Here is a 17,416-nt window from a genome sequence, read left to right on the forward strand (position 1 = left end):
TGAACTCGAGTTCGTGTGGCTCAGTGTGTTGGTGTTGTCGCTCGCCAGCTCCGAGAGGTGGTTCAACTTTCGCGAGAAAAACGACAAAACAACCACCCCGGCAGTGGTGAGCACAAGATAAGCGATGCGACCCTGTCAAGATCAGATCAGGTCTCAGCAGGATCCCGACCCCGGATCGAACCCACCGAGGCGGAAGTATTGAGTAAAATCGGCGACCTGCCGATCGATCATCTTCATCGAACTCCAAGCAGTCGGCTTGACAAATTCCGCACGTAGTTGCCATCGGTAGAGGGCAATGCTCCCGCGCTCGGCGTAACGAATGCAGCAGTCCAAATGGTAAAGCGGACCGATTAATCTGCACTTGATGCATCTTATGAATTCGCTCCGTGGGCTCGACAAACGGCGACGTGGCCATCAATGAAGCGGTCATGCATAAAGATGCAGGCGCTCGGAGATAATTGGCAGATTCTTATGCAGAAGCCTTTCGGGAGAACCGTCACTGTAACGATGGAGCCCTGCGGGAGCCACATTTTGGTTCGGGAGAAGATTTACATTTCAAATGCGAACATTTATGATATGTTTGATCTTGACTATTGATGGAAATTGCTTAGTTGGTGTAAATTTTATTTACTTGTTCTATTTTTTAATTTTGAATGTACAGCTGTTGTTTGAAGTGTGAATTTGTTTGTAAAATAACCCTAAATGGTTTATGTTGTACAAATAACTAACAATGTAGTGTTGTAAAAAACTGTACCGTGTACTAAACAAAATAAAACTTAAGTGGAGTGTTCAAGTGAATTATGCTAGTAGCAATAAATTATACTTTAAACATCTTTGTGGTGAATCACGCATGACTCATTTCATAAAAGCTACCTGGGGCGAGGGAAACTTTGCTCCAAAACTCCCAAGTGACGCAGAGAAAAGTTTGCCGAAGTCGAACAAACAACACCACGTCATCAACCTCGTCTTCGTGTCACGACGTTTTTGATCATTTTCATTTTCAAAATCCCGTTCTTTTCCTACGCACAACGAAGAACTGCGGGCACATACACACACACGTACTTCCCCTCCATCGCAGAACGCACTCGAACGCATCTGAAAGCAAGAGGTTCCCTTCAAGTCTTGTAAGACGTTCGGTCAGCGGTTCGGTTTGTTGTTCGAATCACGACGGTTTTTTTAATGATTTTACCTTTCCTTGATGCACTCTACGTGCCTCCTTCTTTGCCCTAGGACATAGCTATTGGTGTCTCATTCCCACTTCTTCCCTTTTGATTCACGACTCGCCCGCGCAAGGAACGGACACTCCGGATTATGGTTCCTCTCCGGGTCCGTCGTCAAAAGTAGGTGAAAAGGTGATTGACTGAGCCGCGTCGAACATAAAGCATCGTGCGCTCTGACGTATTTCTTCGGGGATGGAGGACGGTTGGGCTTTAAGGTGCGGAGTTACCGCGGAGCTGCAGACCGCTTACGCATGCCATCGGGGTTCCTTCTTCAGGGGGAAACGAAGGGAGGAAGTGCGATGGTCGTGTCAGGTTTGTCCAGTTAAGATTTGTTGTTCAGAGGTTGAGGATTTTTTTTTTTTCGTCCGTACCTTCTATTTGTGTCGTCCACACCTAGCGATGACATTCTTTCTTCGGCCTTTGTTCGCGCATCTGTTCGATAACGGGCTCTACAGCGCGAGCTGATGGCGCTCGAGACCGTCAAAACACTTTTCTCAACCGTCTTATCTTAATTTATTCGGTATGCCCAGGATTTGTTGTTCACCGCCTGTTGTTGAGACATTTCATCGCTCAAAATCGATTGTGCAATCATGTTTTAAAAAACGATTTTTTAAGTGGATAATATTTTAAATCAAACTCGTTCTAAATAACCTCCATCGTTATTAAAATTTTCCAAAGATTGATTTGAAACTGCCTGTTTGATTTTCAAGCATAGTGTGTAAATAAAAAAAACTATAAATTACATACACTTTCCTTTGACAACCAAAACGAAAAAGTTTTAAAGTAAGTTTGTTCTGCTTTTACGATATTCAACCGTTTCAGATGTGCTGTGTGTTGCATATCCTCCAGGCGCAATTAGATGTTCGAAATAGCCATGTTCGAAAATGTTCGAATGTATTTGAAAATGCGCGGTTAAGCGGTTTTTCTGTTAATTTCACGGCCGTATCGCAATGAGTATCATTTAATGTTTATTAGGTTTGATTTTGGAGCAAACACAATAATTTTAAATAATCATTAGTTCTCCTTTCAAATTAAATGAAAATGATTTTTCGTATTTCTCATCACGATTTCTCTTTAGCAATTCATTTGATAAATCCAAATAAGGTGAACGAATTTCAAAACTCAACAAGTAGGCTTATGTGTATCTAATTGACATAAATACTTACTCATCAAACGTTACTCCACACCGTTTAAATGTATGAATCAGCTGTTGCTCTACATACTCACCCTCGCACCCATTAAACTATACAACAGTACCATATGCCCAATTATCAGTAGTAAACGTCTCATACGACAAAAACAATTTCTCAGACTGCAGTGGGATTCGTAAGCCCTTCAACTTCTGACTCGGACGGCTGGTCAGTCTTGAATTGAGTTTTGCTGGAGTAAGACGTGTCTGATATAGTGTTTCAGAGTGCAACGATCTCCAACGTTTGTGATAAGAAATAAGGAAGCGAAAGTGATTGCTCCGCCCGTGGAAGTGAATAAAGTAAATTTAGTCAAAAACTAAATAAAAAATCGATATCTATGACATAAACTATTCCACTTGAATAAATGAAAAACTGTTGTACTAATGTGCGACTTGATCAGTGAGTCTTACAACCAAAGAAGTGTCCTAGTACAACATTAAACATGAAACTGAGAGTGATTTGTATCCTGCTACTATGGTTAGCTTCCGGAGAGGGGTTTAATCTTTCCCCAACGCCTAGTTATACGTTCAAACAACCGGCATTAAAAACGTTTATAAAGCAAACGCGCAGTTCGTACTTTGGTTTTTCGATTAATCTACGCAACAGTGGGTAAGTGCAATTCAATTTAATGCATGCAATTCAATTGCTGCATGCAATTTAATTTAATCGCTCTAGACAATTTTCGCATGAGTAACGTGTGTAAAAGGAGTCATTCTAAATGATGTTGTCATTCACACACATTGTACGTGTCGCATCGAATTCGCAGACAATCACTTTTCGTCAAGTCGTTCTGATAAGCCGTTGAGCAGCGAAGACCAAGAACTATGACTAATACGTTGCGATAGTTTCGCACTGCCCTTTGGAGATCGTTGGTCACTTACACTTGTGGTAGGCACGCAAGAGGAGAGGCATTTTTTCAATGCTCAAACGCTATTTTTAGATAATTTACTTTACAGGTGTCAGATGTTGTTATGAAAAGTAGTATTTCTAGTGCCTTTAGTTTGAGTCCACATTTTGATATCATAATCTATGCTATTCCCAGAGTGTTTGTCGGAGCGCCAAGAGCCCAGTCGAACCTCGAATCACAACGAAATGTCAACGAAACCGGGGCCGTGTATCGGTGCAGCTTCTCCCCAAACACATCGCAATGTACGCCGGTCTACCTCGACAAGCTGGGAAATGTCCGCTACGAAAACGACAGCTACAGCCCTCACATTCAGTCCGAGAAAAAAGACTACCAGCTTCTCGGGGCTGCGGTGGATGGACTCGGCACCGATGACGATTGGCTCGTGGCTTGTGCACCAAAATTGATCGGTGATCTAGAAGAGTTGTACACGCTACACGGTATCTGCTATCTAACCGAAAGCACCAGGACAAGCATAGACGCAAAGACGGTGTACAAAATAAAACCTCTCCGAAATAAAGGTAAACAAGAAATTTTACAAGTGTTGTAGAAAGGAAACGTTTAGGTTTATTTCATTTGTTATCCTTTCAGCAAAACAATTGTATAAGCAAACATACTTTGTCTACATTTTTGGAGAACAGGGCTTAAGCGTGCACGTGACGGATGATGGAAAGGAGGTTCTCATCGGAGCACCTGGGGTCTGGACGTGGCGCGGGACAGTCATTCGTTACCGACAGCTACCGGGCGTGGTGGACGCGACTTTTAGAGGGAAAAATGTAATCCGTGAGCCTAACCGAGCGAATACCTTCACGCATGAAACTGTCGTACCGAATCTACGTCTACGTATAGACACTGACTCGTACCTGGGATACTCCCTCAGTTCGGGATACTTCCTGAACACCGAGAAGTTACTGTACGTGGCCGGTGCACCTCAATCGAAAGGTCAGAGTGGTGAGGTTATCATCTTCGACTACGTTAACAATCCCACCACGCAGGAGACGGACCTGGTCCGTTACCAATCGCTGGAGGGTCAACAGTTTGGCGAGTACTTTGGCTATTCGCTCCTGACAGAGGACTTCAATAGCGACGGACTGCCGGATTTGGCGGTTGGGGCACCGATGCATAGCCATTTGATGGAGCACGAAAATGGTGCTGTTTACGTGTTCCTCAATGTAGGGGGTCTTCAGTTCGAGCTGCAGATGAAGTTGTCCTCCTCCTACGAAGGAAGTGGTCGCTTTGGCACAAGTCTGGGAAAAATCGGAGACTCCAACCGAGATGGCTACGCTGGTAAGACCTCCCATGCGGATTCGTTTAGACATCAGTTCAAAGTGTCCTTGTTTTTAGATATCGCTATCGGAGCCCCATTCGAGGGGAACGGTGTTGTTTACATATGGCTAGGGTCAGTGAAGGGTCTGCAAACCAAGCCAAGCCAACGATTGGAACCACCAACGCATACCAGCCCCTTACAACCACCACGACAGCCAATGTTTGGCTATGCGATCTCGCGCGGGATCGACATCGACAACAATGGGTACAACGACATAGCCGTTGGAGCGCCGGAAGGAGAAGCTGTGTATGTCTACCGCACGTATCCCGTGGTCCGGATCGAGGCACGAATAAATTCGACCAAACGTGAGATACCGGCCGAGGGTGGTATCTTTGAAATTGCTTGCTGCTGGTCGGCAGAATTTCCCGCAGGGATCGCATTCAATGTTACGCTCCAGTACAAAGTCGATATTGACAAACTCATGAGAAGAGCGTCAGTGGCCAACTTTCAATCGTCTGTTAATGCCGCCCAGCAGGTCGTCTTACTCGGCGACCGTACTGTGTGCAAGCAATTCCTCGTGAATGTTACCGCATCGCACACTACGCTTCACCAACCCATCATCATCGATATGGAGTATATGATGTCGGAACAAGCGACTCCTCCAAAAGATGGACCGTTTTGTGATCACTGTGCGATTCTGGATCCGAACGAATTCACCCGTGTGCAAGAGTGGATCCCCTTCCGCACTGGATGTAGGACGGAAACGTGCATGTCGGATCTGAGAATTACCAACATCCGGTGGACTGACGTGCCATCACCATACTTCATCGGTAGCAGGAAAGTAGCCACCATCGAGGTGGAGATTGAAAACTCTGGTGAGAATGCGTTCCTACCTCAGGTGAACCTTACCGTTCCGTCGAGTCTGCAAGCCATGGCAAAGTCGGTTCCCGAGTGCGTTGTCTCACCCGCCGTTGATGGCCACATCGCCGTGCTGTGTGAGTTAAATAACCGTCTACCGCTTCGAAGTGGGGCAAAGGTTAAGCGCTCTCTACAGTTCGATATGACACACCTGGAAGACAGTCGGCGGGAACTCAAAGTTCGTGCGGTATCACTTACATCCAGCGAGGAGCAGTGGCCGAATGATAACGACATGGAGTACATATTACCGATCCGGGAGTCTAGTTTAATGGAAATTTTTAGGTAAGCTCCCCTATAAGAGTCCAATGATCCAAGAAGTTTATGATGAAAATTAACTTTCAGCAAAGTAAGCCCTCAGTCCGTGCATTTGGATCAGCAGAAAGGTATTGTGAACATGACCCAACGGGTGGAGGTCCTTAACAACGGACCCAGTACAATGCGCGACCCACTACTCTACGTGGACGTTCCTTTGACATACATCTTCGGCACCAAACGTTGCCAAATAATTGATCCCAAAGATGTTCGAGCGACAGGCACCTTCAATGACACTCCACTAAAGATCGACTGGATACAGCCTAACGAGGATTCAACCTTGCCAAAGTTTAGCTTTCACATCCAACACAACCCTGACGTCACGGAAAATACACCCATCGCAGAAGCCATAGATAATGAAGAGCTAGAGTTGGATAATTCTTGGATAGACGTCGCACGCGCAAAACGATCCAACTTATGGGTTCAACCGACAAGACAAGGGTTGAGCTCAATCCAACCGCACGATCTTCCGGCAAACCGGACTGTATTTTTCAACTGTGCCCAGAACAGTTCTGCGGTGGAGTGTTTACAGCTTCAGACACGCCTTGCTGCTATTCCTTCCGGTCCCAAACCGCTCCGGCTTGAGCTACATTACAAGCTCGACCTTGATGCCATCGAAGCATGTCTGCAGGAACAGGAAGATATATTCGTTGTGCAGATTTTGAGCGACCTAGGAAAGCCTTCCGACGGTGTCAAAGAAACGTTCGCGGTGGTACGCAACAATCCACACACGCTTGTGACGCGAACCGCCAACCGAAGTGCCCCGACTTGGATCTACACCACTTCGTCGTTAGGAGGGCTGATCCTTTTGGCCATCCTCACGTACGTTATGTTTCGCCAGGGTTTCTTCAAGCGTCAGCTGAGGGAGGATATGACTAGACTTCACCGCGAAGTAAGAGCCAAAAGAGCGAATGTCCAAACGTTCTTTTCTGATGTGTTGTATTCGGTGTGTCTTTTCAGAGTGTCGGCTTTAATAATTCAAGTGCCGTATCGGATGATATGGAGCAGGAGGACGTTTCTGCCATATGAATGATACTATATGAGAAACTTTCGCAGTTACCAGGTAATGATATTTTAAACAGGCAAAAATCATTCACTTTAGTTGCTTTAGAAAACCTTAAATGAAATGAGAATACGGCGAAATTCAATGGTCTCCCATGCTCGTACGCATGAAATATATTTGTCACTCTTGTTTACTTTCATGATCTAAATGTACTTCATAACATTGATAAAATGTCAGCGTAATGCTTCAACCGAAGGTTAATGCAATTTACCACGATCGTGTCCGAATGAATTTGTAAAACCTAGAACGATACAAAAGAGTATCCAACGTAAAAATAGACGCCTCATTAACATAATAATGTTTCCTCCATCTACAACATTCGTCCTCATACCATTCTCGTAACGCCGGCAAATTCGCATTATTATCCTTCCCACGGGCAGCAAAAGGGTTTCAAAAGTTCTAAATGTTCACCACACCTCCATTAGTTTGCAACGTGTTTATTGTTTCAACGACCTAGCTTTACATCGGCTTGCGTACGGTTTTTTTTTTCTCTCTCCAGTAACTTACGTTATCAACAAAACGGCGATCCTCATCCCGTCTCCCACAGGCCTTTGGGAGAGATCACTCCCTAGGTCGGGCTGGCGCCCCTTTATTGTTCCATTTAATATGTCTACGCTATACGTCTGCGCACCGAACAGCGCCATACGCCCCCTGTACTTTTGCATACTGATTTAAACTTCAATAATATTGTCACATTTTAGTACAACTCTCGTAGGACCATTGCCCGGGGCGCTGTATGGCGTCCAGGTGTCCGCTCACTGGTAGGTCGTTTTGCACAACGCTTTTGCTTACTTTATTTTTTAACAGTTTGATCCAAGGGGGTTTGCTATTACAATATTTATTTTCTTCATTTTCCATACTCCAAACTACACTGACGATGCCATGAGGCAATTCGAATTTATTACTTTGATTTGTTGAACGGTTTCTTTCCAGTTTCTATAGCTTCACCCTACCGAGGTGATGTATTTTTGGTACTCGATAATGGTGAACAACTTTCAAACATAAGCAAAACATTTGGGTCTTTAAGTACTTAGTATAGTGAAGGTTTGCTCTCCCTTTGCGTCTTTATGGGAAGTAAAACATAATCGAAACTAATAAACTACAGCACCTAGTTAAACCAAAGGACATAGACATAGCGTGCAAAAAATGTGTGTGTGTGAGATGGCATTAAGTGCCAACTACGCTTATTTCCATGTAGGCTTATGAATATATATATCTTATTGTTGAATAAAGGGATTTCTAGATATTCATCACTCTTGAGCTGCTGGGAGATTTTCTTTAAGTAACCTACTACTTCATCATTCATTCCACAGTGTTACTTCCTGAAATGGATGGTAAGCACACTTTCAATGGCAACATAGGGTATATAAAACATTTGTCTTTCTACGGACGGTGCGCTAAGCGCACAGCATTCTGTACACGAACCCTTAAATGGAATTTCTTGGATAAACTATGCCTACCCCTTCCCTTTATCTGTTGAACTGCATCTATTCTCCAGCGGAAAGTATAACGTTTCATGGCAATCGGCTTAAATCCGTTATAGAAAACCAATTTAACATTGATATGTAGGAGGAAAGGTATCGGTTTTCATCTGTTCATCGCTTTGTGTGTTATAGTTTTCTTAAAAAGGCGAAAGGAGAGTGATCCAAATACACCGAGCTTAGTTGGATTTGGCAAACATATCGATTGGATATCCAATTGAAAACATAAAGTGTAGCAAAAGCTAGCACTTTATTTAGTGCGTATATGTGTGTGTGTTATCGATTTAAAGTACTTTTTAAGTACACGCTTTCTTTTGGTTGGATAAATAAACATTTAAAAACAGAATCATTACGATAGACGCCTGAAAACCAATTTGGCAGCATTGCGCCAGGATCTACTACACTACTGTGCCAGCAGGCGACAAACCCCACGGCGAGCTACAAAAAACATTTACCTCTGACGGAGGGCACAACTAAAATCAGCACATGGTTTCATTGATGGGCGGATCGGTGTCTTCGTCGGTGCTGCTCTTAATGTTCGACGACAGCTTCGCGATCTCGTCCTGCACCAGGTTCGTGCTGATGCACGGTATCGTGGACGCTTTGCGTCCCTCGTGCATCGGCTCTTCCGTGCTGGTGGAGCTGCTTTCCTTCAACAGACTTAGCACACTCTTCGTCCCCAGTACGCTCAGGCTGTCGGAGAAGCGGGTAGATCGCGGTGGTTTGCTAGGGATTGCCGGAGCCGGTGTTGACGTTAACCTTTCCAGGCCGTCCGGAATGGATCCTCCGTTGTCTTTCGCTACCGGCGAACCCCCGGGCGTGCTTTTCTCTACGCTGAACTGTTTCCTAAGGAACGACGGGCGTGATTCAACCGAATGTTGTTGCTGCTGTTGCTGCTGCTGCTGCTGCGTGTGTTGCGTTGTGCAGCTTCCGATCGATGAAGTGCGCTTGGGTAGGAAACCGGTTCGATCGTCCACCGCCGGTGGAGGTACGGCGATCGTGGAGCTTGAAACCATCTCGATGACGGTCGAGTTGAGGCTCGTTTCGCCATCGATCGAGAGGTCATTCGTAATCGATGAGTTGTCGATGTTGAACGAACTGTTTGTCTCGTTCGAGCTTTGCTTAATGAACCGGTACGGCTGCAGCGAGTACTCCGTGTCGGTGCTGGAGTTCTTCTGCAGACTCTCGCACGACTTCTTGTACAGCCGGCTGGCGCCCTCGAACACCGAAGGGTTTAGGAAGGCGCCCTGCATGTACTGAGAGTTGCGCGGAGAGTTCTGGCTGGACATGGACAGCGGCGAGTTCTTCGAGTCGCGCAACGAGTTCCGGTTCGACGCGCCCTGCCGTTCGTTCTTCATGCCTGCGTAGTCCTCGTGACCCTGAGCGCTGTCCGCCAGCGAGACGATGTTCGACTTGGACGGCGTCACCGGCAACTCGATGGCCGTCTCACGGCGCAACATCTTGCGCGGACCGTGTTCGGTTTCGGGCCCTGCATCATCGAAGTACTCGTCGCTGTCCTCCAGCGAGCAGCGCGTTTGAAACAACGTTTCCATCATCATATAGTCGCTATCTTCACACTCCTTCAGATGCCGTTTTTCGATCATGGCAGCGAACTCGGGGTTGGAAAGTTCGTTGACGCTTTTCTTCTTCGGTGCCTCTGTTGAAAAGACGAGAACCATGTTCAATATTGATCCGAAATAGCAAACCAAATACTCACCTCTCAACGAGCTTGTGGGGGATGCGATCATGTGGCAAACGCTCTCCAGTTCATCCGTGATCGATGTGTACTCTGTGTGTATCTGCAGCAAAAGATGACGTCCTTTTGGAACTGGGCGTTGAATAGCTGCTCAAGCAGGACACAAAGGTTACACATGGGAACATCAACAGTATCAAAATACCACACACTTACGTTGATCGGTGCCACTATCCGGTTCCGATTGCGTCACACTTTGTTGCCGCTTTCCGAACCCCAAACCTGGTATCTGGCAGAGACTAGTCTGTGATTTGTTGATATCCAATCCCCCACCGGATGCGCTTTCGGAGTTTCTTCGTCCACCGACGCCGGTCCCGGGAGTGCCACCTCCGAAAGAACCACCCATCGAAACACCCACCCCTGGTCCACACATGGATGAGTTTCGCCGGCGTCCAGTGCGTTGCCGAAGTCCCTCGTAGTTTCCATCCATCAGATCGTCAACGGTTTCATCTCCAACGAGCGTCCTATCGTCGGCCCCTTCCAGCGGGGTGAGCGTGTCCTTACTCTCCGTGCTTGCCGTGTCCTGTCGGATGTTCAAGAACGGTGGTGGTGGCGGCGGTGATGGTTTAATGGCAACACCGAGCGAATCCACTGGTGAGAGTGTTTTTTGGACGCCACTACCGGGGAACAATTCCGAGTCCTCCGAGCGAATGGACAGCTTGCGATCGCGTTCAAATGGTTGAGAAGTCTGATGGAAGGAAGGTAGTATCATTATTAAAGTATGATTGTAGCTGTAAACCGTGTTCCCTTACCTGATCCGGTGAGCGTTCACCTTCATTCTCCTCCAGCACGGTACGAACCTCCAAATGTCGTCCTTCATCGAAGATATACGCATCCGGACGCACCTCTGTCAGTGACCGGTTGAACTTTCTCCTTTGCGTCGGTGGCGGCAACGTCGGCTGCATAATGTAGCTATCGCTCTCCGATATCGTGCGTGTCCGATGATCCACCGGAATGGGCGCAATACCGGGGGCACCCTCGAGTGCTACATTGCCACTAACGTTACCAGTCGAGCCCTGCATCGTACCGCCTTGCATCAACGTATGAGCCGCCATGAACCGATGTATCACGGCCAGATGAGACAGGATTTCGCCTGCCGTTTCCTCCACCTTACGCAACCGAAACTCGATGTTTTGCACGGCCGCACTTTGGATGTTTTCCTTCTGGTTGATATCTTCAATCTTCTGCGCCATGTGGTCTACCCGTTCGTCTGTGTTTTTGATACGTTCCTCAGTCGACTGCTGTAGCAGAATCTCCTGCTCGCGGAAGTATCCCTCCACGCATTCCTCCTCGTAGTCGTACAACCGCTCCATGTCCTCTTTCTCGAGGAAAAGTTTCAACCCGTTGTCGCGAGACTCCTGTAGACCTTTTGCCTTGCGGATCGCGTACCGAAGTAATGAATAGCAGTGACTGAGCGCGATCAGCGGAGGTGGCAGAACCGGCTTTTGTTGGTACTCCATGACCACCGTGAATCGTTGAAACATCCACACCTGATGCGAGACGGCATTCACCTCGATGAAGATGTTGTTGAACACAGCGATCAGTAGGTTAATGAGCAAAATATTGGCAATCAACAGATACATCGACATAGCGATTGGTGTCACCCAGTGTCCTGCGTTGAGTGAACAAGAAAACACGTTAGTTCAGTCGAGATTACAGAGCTCATCCTCTCTTACCCGTGACACACGGTGGCTGCGATGGATCTTCCCCACAAGGAGGATCGATGTCATCCGCAAACACCTCTCCGTACAACATGAAATATGGTTGATAATAAACTTCGCGTACCAACCGCCAGCTGGCATCATTGTTGGGAAAGAGAATCGCCTGTCGACTCACGCCGAAACTCATCAATACCACCAGTAACAGCACCACAAAGTAGATCATGTTCTTCACCATCTTGCCCATCATCGTCACCAATGGTCCTGAACAGAAAGACAGTGTGTAATTAAATATCTGAAATATATGAAATATCTAAGGCAAATCAGAACGATCACATACCCAAATATTTGTTTACGCCTAGAATATTCAATATCCGCAAGTACCAGTAGATGCTATCGACGCAGTATATCACCCGCCCGATGTCCATCGTGTATGGCCGCAGTCGCAATGCCAACCCAATGAGGAAGAATATTATGGCCGCCGCATCGCAGGGATTCCACATGTTCCACGCCCAGACAGAGAATTTGTGTCTATAAAGGAAAAAAAGACAGGTTTCAGTCGATGCTCGGTATATTCAATCGGCTTGTTTTCTTACGATATGGCCACCGGTTCAGAGGAAACTATCTCGCGAATCTTTTCACAGCCAAGCGTGGTAATGTAGGCGATGGCATACATCTCCTGCCAGCTGGGTGTTTCCTCCATCCGCACCAGCACGGTGTAGGTGAACATTACCAGAAAAAATACGTATGCCATCTGTTGAAAAACATAAATTTCCCATAACATTTCACACAAACAGTTCCCCGGCACCGGGAAAATACTCACCGAGTCAGCCCAAAACTTGGTAATGGGAGCGGTGTAGAACTCGTAGATCTTCTTCTTCAACTTCAACGGTCGCTGCTGCCGCACGTCGCTATCGAACAGATAATCCTTGTACTGCGTGTTCTCCGAGTCGGTTAGGGAAACCTGTGAAAGTGGTAAACGAAACAAACTTATAAGCATTCTCAGCTAAAAAAGCACGATCTCAACGAGCACAACCTGTTAATAAGAATAACCGTGCACAAACTGCCAACTGAATAAAATATAGTCTTGTTAGCTTACGGAAGGGCACTATTTTGCAACAGTAACGAAACTCCCTTTGGAACTATTTCTAACAATGATCGATTACGGTATTGAATTACATAACACAATGGTTTCAACCAGTACGTGAATTTGGAAATGTATTAATAAGAAACCCATCTTTCCATATTTTGAAAAAAAAAATGATAAACCTAAGATGAAGGCTAACATATTTCGAAATAAAACGCCATGCGATCAACAATATCTGAGCACATTATTGAGAACGAATACAAATCTACAAATTCATATCGAACACACTATGTTAACACATCAAACCTTTTGAAAAGAATATTTAAAAGAGCACACAATATTTTATTTTAGAGGTGCCAATTAATATGTAATAGATTTTTCTAAAAGTGCTGATTCATTCACTTTTCCAAAGTGTACAAAAAATAAAAACGTGAGCTGAAGCGCATTGACAAAAAAAAACATCTCCTGAAAACAGCAAGCGACTATACTCTATGAGGCCAGCGATTTAATGTAGTACACTCTTCCGACAGACTAAACAACTTGCATAACATCCGCAATAAACGACAAACAGAAACTAGCGTTCAAAAATGTCCACTCTAAGCGGAGCTAAAAGGAGAATGAGATTTTAAAAGTGATGGCGGACTAACTTTTGAGCTAAAGCATCCGGTCAGACCTACCTAAGGAGAATCAGAACGAAAAAGGGATGTTAACGAAAGCACGGAAACATGATTGCCAATTTCAAACCCGCTCTCTCCCCGGCTGGCGGATCGGCCCTCTGCTCACTTCCGGTTGGCGGTGTATGCTCGATGACAACGGTTCGATTGTAAACGTGCCATGGGAAGAGTAATGGTATACGAATGTTTGGCTGTGTCGCTGCCTATGGCGTTGTGCGTGTATATTAACAAAAATCTACGAGTAACGAAGGATGTTACCTAAACCAGTGTCCCGAGACGTCGGGGTTAACCGGCTACAGTTGGTTCCGATTGGATCGCTTACGGGGTAGCATTTAATTTTCTTTATGGAAAAACTTGTAACCTACTCTCGAAGGCCCCTTAAAATTAATTCAACCGATTAGACACGGGGACGCAGGGCCCAACTTTCGGGTACTGTTTCTATTTTCCTCCAACCTCACATAGCTAATACCTAATCCACCGTCTCCGATGCAAAAGTTTTCTCAGACAATTACCAACTCCACACAAACTCATGGGGCTGTGTGTAACAGAAAAGTTAACGAGTAGTTCGACCATGGACACGTTCGTTCTGAAAACGGCTCGTAAACATTCACTGAACATAGGGAAGACATCGAAAAACGTTTACATCGTTCGACTGTACAGGTGGAGCGGGAAAGTGGGAGGACTATATTCGAAAGCGGTGTGGGGAGTTAAGCATGGCATAGTCGAACTATTTACTACTGAAGACAGACTTGTCGGTAGAAGAATAGTATGTATCGCGATCATAAGAGTGATAGAAAGACACAGACTGGGAAGGAACTGGATACATGGAGGCCAGGGAACAACTAAAGCACAGAAACGTTGTGAGTAACACAGACTTGGAGGAGGCAGGAGCGAATAACTTTTTTTTTGCTAGTTAAAATTATCAATTTTCCTGTGATGAATTTTAATCTGAACGATCTGCAGTATATTTTAAAACCGATTCTTGATGAGCAGCAGTTAACATTGCTTTCCAATTTCGTTTGTGCAGCAATGAGGTGGAATGGTGATCTGTTTTGTTTTAGTTATTTTAAAACATAACAAAGAAAAACCCAAATAATCTGCTTGCTATTATTTATGTGTTGTGTGCGTCGTGTGTTAGTGGGCGAAAAGTGAGTTGGAATAAAATTGGTTTAATCAAAACTAGGGGCATATTTTAAAAACGCTGCCGTGACCGCTCGACGCAGCAGTGCGCCCCTATTGTTGGTCTAAGCGAATTATATTATGTGTTTCGTAAAGTTTCGCTAGTGGGAAAATGAAAACAACATAACACTACACAGTCTAAAATACTTAATACACTACGACAGCCACACTTACTTTTCCGTTCTCCTGCACTTTGGTATCTTTCATTGAGTACGTATCGGACAGAAGCGCCTAGAGATGAGAATACAACAGGATGAAGACGTTTCGGTACAGACGATTTCAAGGCGGTAAGAATAAGATGAAGCACGAAAGGGAGGGGACAAATAACGGGGAGGGAAAACCCACATAGGAGGAATCTTGCAGAAAGTATCACAATTTTACCCCTGTTTGGTGTGAAACTGTGAAAACCGTACACATCGTGATTAAACAATAACGACCGGCACCCGGCATGAAATGAGGTTTAAGGACAGAAACAGAACACGTACAACTCGAATCGATAATTGTGCTACGATAAATACCCGCCATGATGTAGTGTTTATACGCGGAATTGAAGTGCAAGTTGATCGAACATAACACAAATAAATTATTTTTAAAAAACTAGTAGTGGACTGAAACCTAGAAACATTGTGAATCTTTCTCTGCTCTAAATGAACAAAAAATACACAGTCGAAAATACCAATAAATCAAGACGTTTGTAGAAATGTGAACTTTCTAAACAAAGCACAGTACTAAACTAAATATTTCATAAGTTCTATCAAATATTATGTATCTATGATAACAAAAACTCCCGAAGCGACCGAAAACTCCCCATTTCATATAATTAACCCCAGTGCAGTAATATGGCGGACGATAAACAATGACGGAGAGAAAAGGGAAAATTATCGAAAGGGAGAAACAAAACCAAGGAAATTGTGCGCTATTTGTTAAACGTTTATACCTGTGGCGTTGGAGTTGCACTTTCGCTAGCAGGTTTCGTACTTTGAGTGGAGTTTACAAGAGCTTTCTAAAAAGGTATCAACACCACGGGAGGATGATCGTTTGATGTTAACCACACAGGGTGATGCAGTGTGATGGGCGTTAGTGAATTGTTAGTACATCGTAGGGGGTTTATGATTTCATCGCCCCCCAGAGGGATCATCATGATCAGCATCATCATCGTCAAAATGATATCAAATATGTAAAGTGAGGTTTTTGACGTTAACAGTGAAGATCATGTCAAACGGTAGGAGAGAGAGAGAGAAAGAGGGATAGAGAAAGAGAAAGATAGAATATTCAATACAAACGTGATCTTTTATACGATGGAAGTTCAAGATAAACAAATCAATTATCTGGATAATGTAATAGATTAGAGATATTTTCTCTTTTTAAAAAGAAGTTAAAAATGGAGCCACATGAAATCCACGCAGGGAGTACGTGTATTTGTTGGTTCTACCGCTAGTCACCTACCTCCGCGTCTGGATCCTTCTTATCGCGATCCTCGTAGTCTAAGTACTGATTCTCCAGGTGTTCCTCTTCCGTTTGCGGCATTTGCTGTAGCTCTTCTTTCGACTTAAAGTCCAACTTTCTTATATAAAACGGACACAGCAGCCCACAGATAACCTAAGTATTGGGAAAGATTCCGTAGCGAAATACTCTTCACAAAAAGCGCACCGTTACGAACCTTCAGATTGGTGTTTTTTCTTGTGCGCAGTCCGCCCATCCAGAGATCGGCCAGAATGATCTGGCTACAGGGATGGGCCAGTATGGCCCGATGGTTCGCCGCCACCGCCAGCGAGAGACAGCTCTGGCTTGACCAGGATTGCAGCTCGCAGGTGAGTAACCGCTGTGCCCGCTCGGCATCCTGCCGGTAGCAAAAGTCCAGCAGCTTCAGTCCTTTGCTCTCGAACTCCTTCGCGTAACTTCGCAGCTCCTCGTAGATTTCCGTGTCGAGGTCATCGTCGGCTGCCTCGTGCGCCATGGCTTTGTAAAGCTTGCAGGCAACCAGCGACTTCGCAAGTGCTTCCTCACCGTGCGTCCACATGAGCAGTGCCATCTGCTGCCGCTTCGTAAGCACGGCCCAGATGAGCAGCTCGTTAAACGGCAGCTCGAATAGCGCCATATCGGACGTCACCGGAAGGAGCCCGGCAACCAGGCTCATCGAGTTGATACCCGCCGACCGTTGAAAGGTGGACGGCTTCCGGTGCGTGTTGACGTAGCTGTTCATTACCTTCGCGTAAATCGGACGAAATTTCCGGCGCGTGTAGTACGACCGATACGCACCACCCATTAGCTTGTTTATCACCAGACCGATGTCGTGCAGCGTGTACACGTAGCCCTTCGGGATATGTGGCCGGACGTCGCGCAAAATGTACCCGAGTGTGTTGGCCGGTCCATGCTTGGTGTTGTACAGTTCCTCGAGTCGAGGTATCGTGAGGAACTTGCGCATCGACACTCCGTTCTCTAGTAAGAGCTTAACAAAATCGATCCGGTCGTGCTCGAGGGCCTGCATCATCGCCTCGTCTAGCGCCCCGTGGGGCCACTCCTGACCGTACACGAATATCTCCGAGCGGGCGATGTCGACCCGGTTCCACGTGAGTGCCAGGCTAAGCTGCTCTGGCGGGCTGAGGTGCTGTGATTTAAAAAGTGCAGTTAAAATCGTTTGGTCCAGTTCCTGAGTATTGCCCTCCGGTCGGTCCTGAATGCGGAACACCGTTATCTATGGTGGGAAGAA

At 45.7% G+C, this 17,416-nt stretch overlaps 2 protein-coding genes across 2 annotated transcripts in view; one reads left to right on the forward strand and one right to left on the reverse strand.

The window, feature by feature from the left end:
• The first annotated feature begins 2,852 nt into the window (after positions 1–2,852).
• LOC131265309 (integrin alpha-PS3-like) lies at positions 2,853–6,840 on the forward strand. Its single transcript, XM_058267570.1, has 6 exons — positions 2,853–3,019; positions 3,453–3,835; positions 3,906–4,601; positions 4,659–5,781; positions 5,842–6,724; positions 6,772–6,840. Exons 1-6 carry the CDS (start codon positions 2,853–2,855, stop codon positions 6,838–6,840), a joined length of 3,321 nt encoding a protein of 1,106 aa, XP_058123553.1.
• Positions 6,841–6,960: 120 nt separating this feature from the next.
• LOC131266096 (transient receptor potential cation channel trpm) overlaps positions 6,961–17,416 on the reverse strand; it is a 61,084-nt gene continuing 50,628 nt past the window's right edge. The window contains exons 11-20 of the mRNA XM_058268454.1: positions 16,367–17,401; positions 16,153–16,305; positions 14,881–14,937; positions 12,590–12,730; positions 12,363–12,520; positions 12,107–12,297; positions 11,785–12,030; positions 10,861–11,720; positions 10,265–10,796; positions 6,961–10,198 (exon numbers count right to left, since the gene is read on the reverse strand). Coding sequence (XP_058124437.1) covers positions 8,835–10,198; positions 10,265–10,796; positions 10,861–11,720; positions 11,785–12,030; positions 12,107–12,297; positions 12,363–12,520; positions 12,590–12,730; positions 14,881–14,937; positions 16,153–16,305; positions 16,367–17,401 — 4,737 coding nt within the window. The 3' untranslated portion in view covers positions 6,961–8,834. The remainder of the gene's footprint in view (positions 10,199–10,264; positions 10,797–10,860; positions 11,721–11,784; positions 12,031–12,106; positions 12,298–12,362; positions 12,521–12,589; positions 12,731–14,880; positions 14,938–16,152; positions 16,306–16,366; positions 17,402–17,416) is intronic.

Source organism: Anopheles coustani, chromosome 2, assembly GCF_943734705.1.
Source record: "Anopheles coustani chromosome 2, idAnoCousDA_361_x.2, whole genome shotgun sequence".
Classification (NCBI taxonomy): domain Eukaryota; kingdom Metazoa; phylum Arthropoda; class Insecta; order Diptera; family Culicidae; genus Anopheles; species Anopheles coustani.

Coding starts and splice junctions, on each gene's coding strand:
- LOC131265309 (XM_058267570.1), top strand. CDS start 2,853: ATGAAACTGAGAGTGATTTGTATCCTGCTACTATGGTTAGCTTCCGGA. Junction 4,602..4,658: donor CAACCGAGATGGCTACGCTG/GTAAGACCTCCC, acceptor CCTTGTTTTTAG/ATATCGCTATCGGAGCCCCA. Junction 6,725..6,771: donor TAAGAGCCAAAAGAGCGAAT/GTCCAAACGTTC, acceptor GTGTCTTTTCAG/AGTGTCGGCTTTAATAATTC.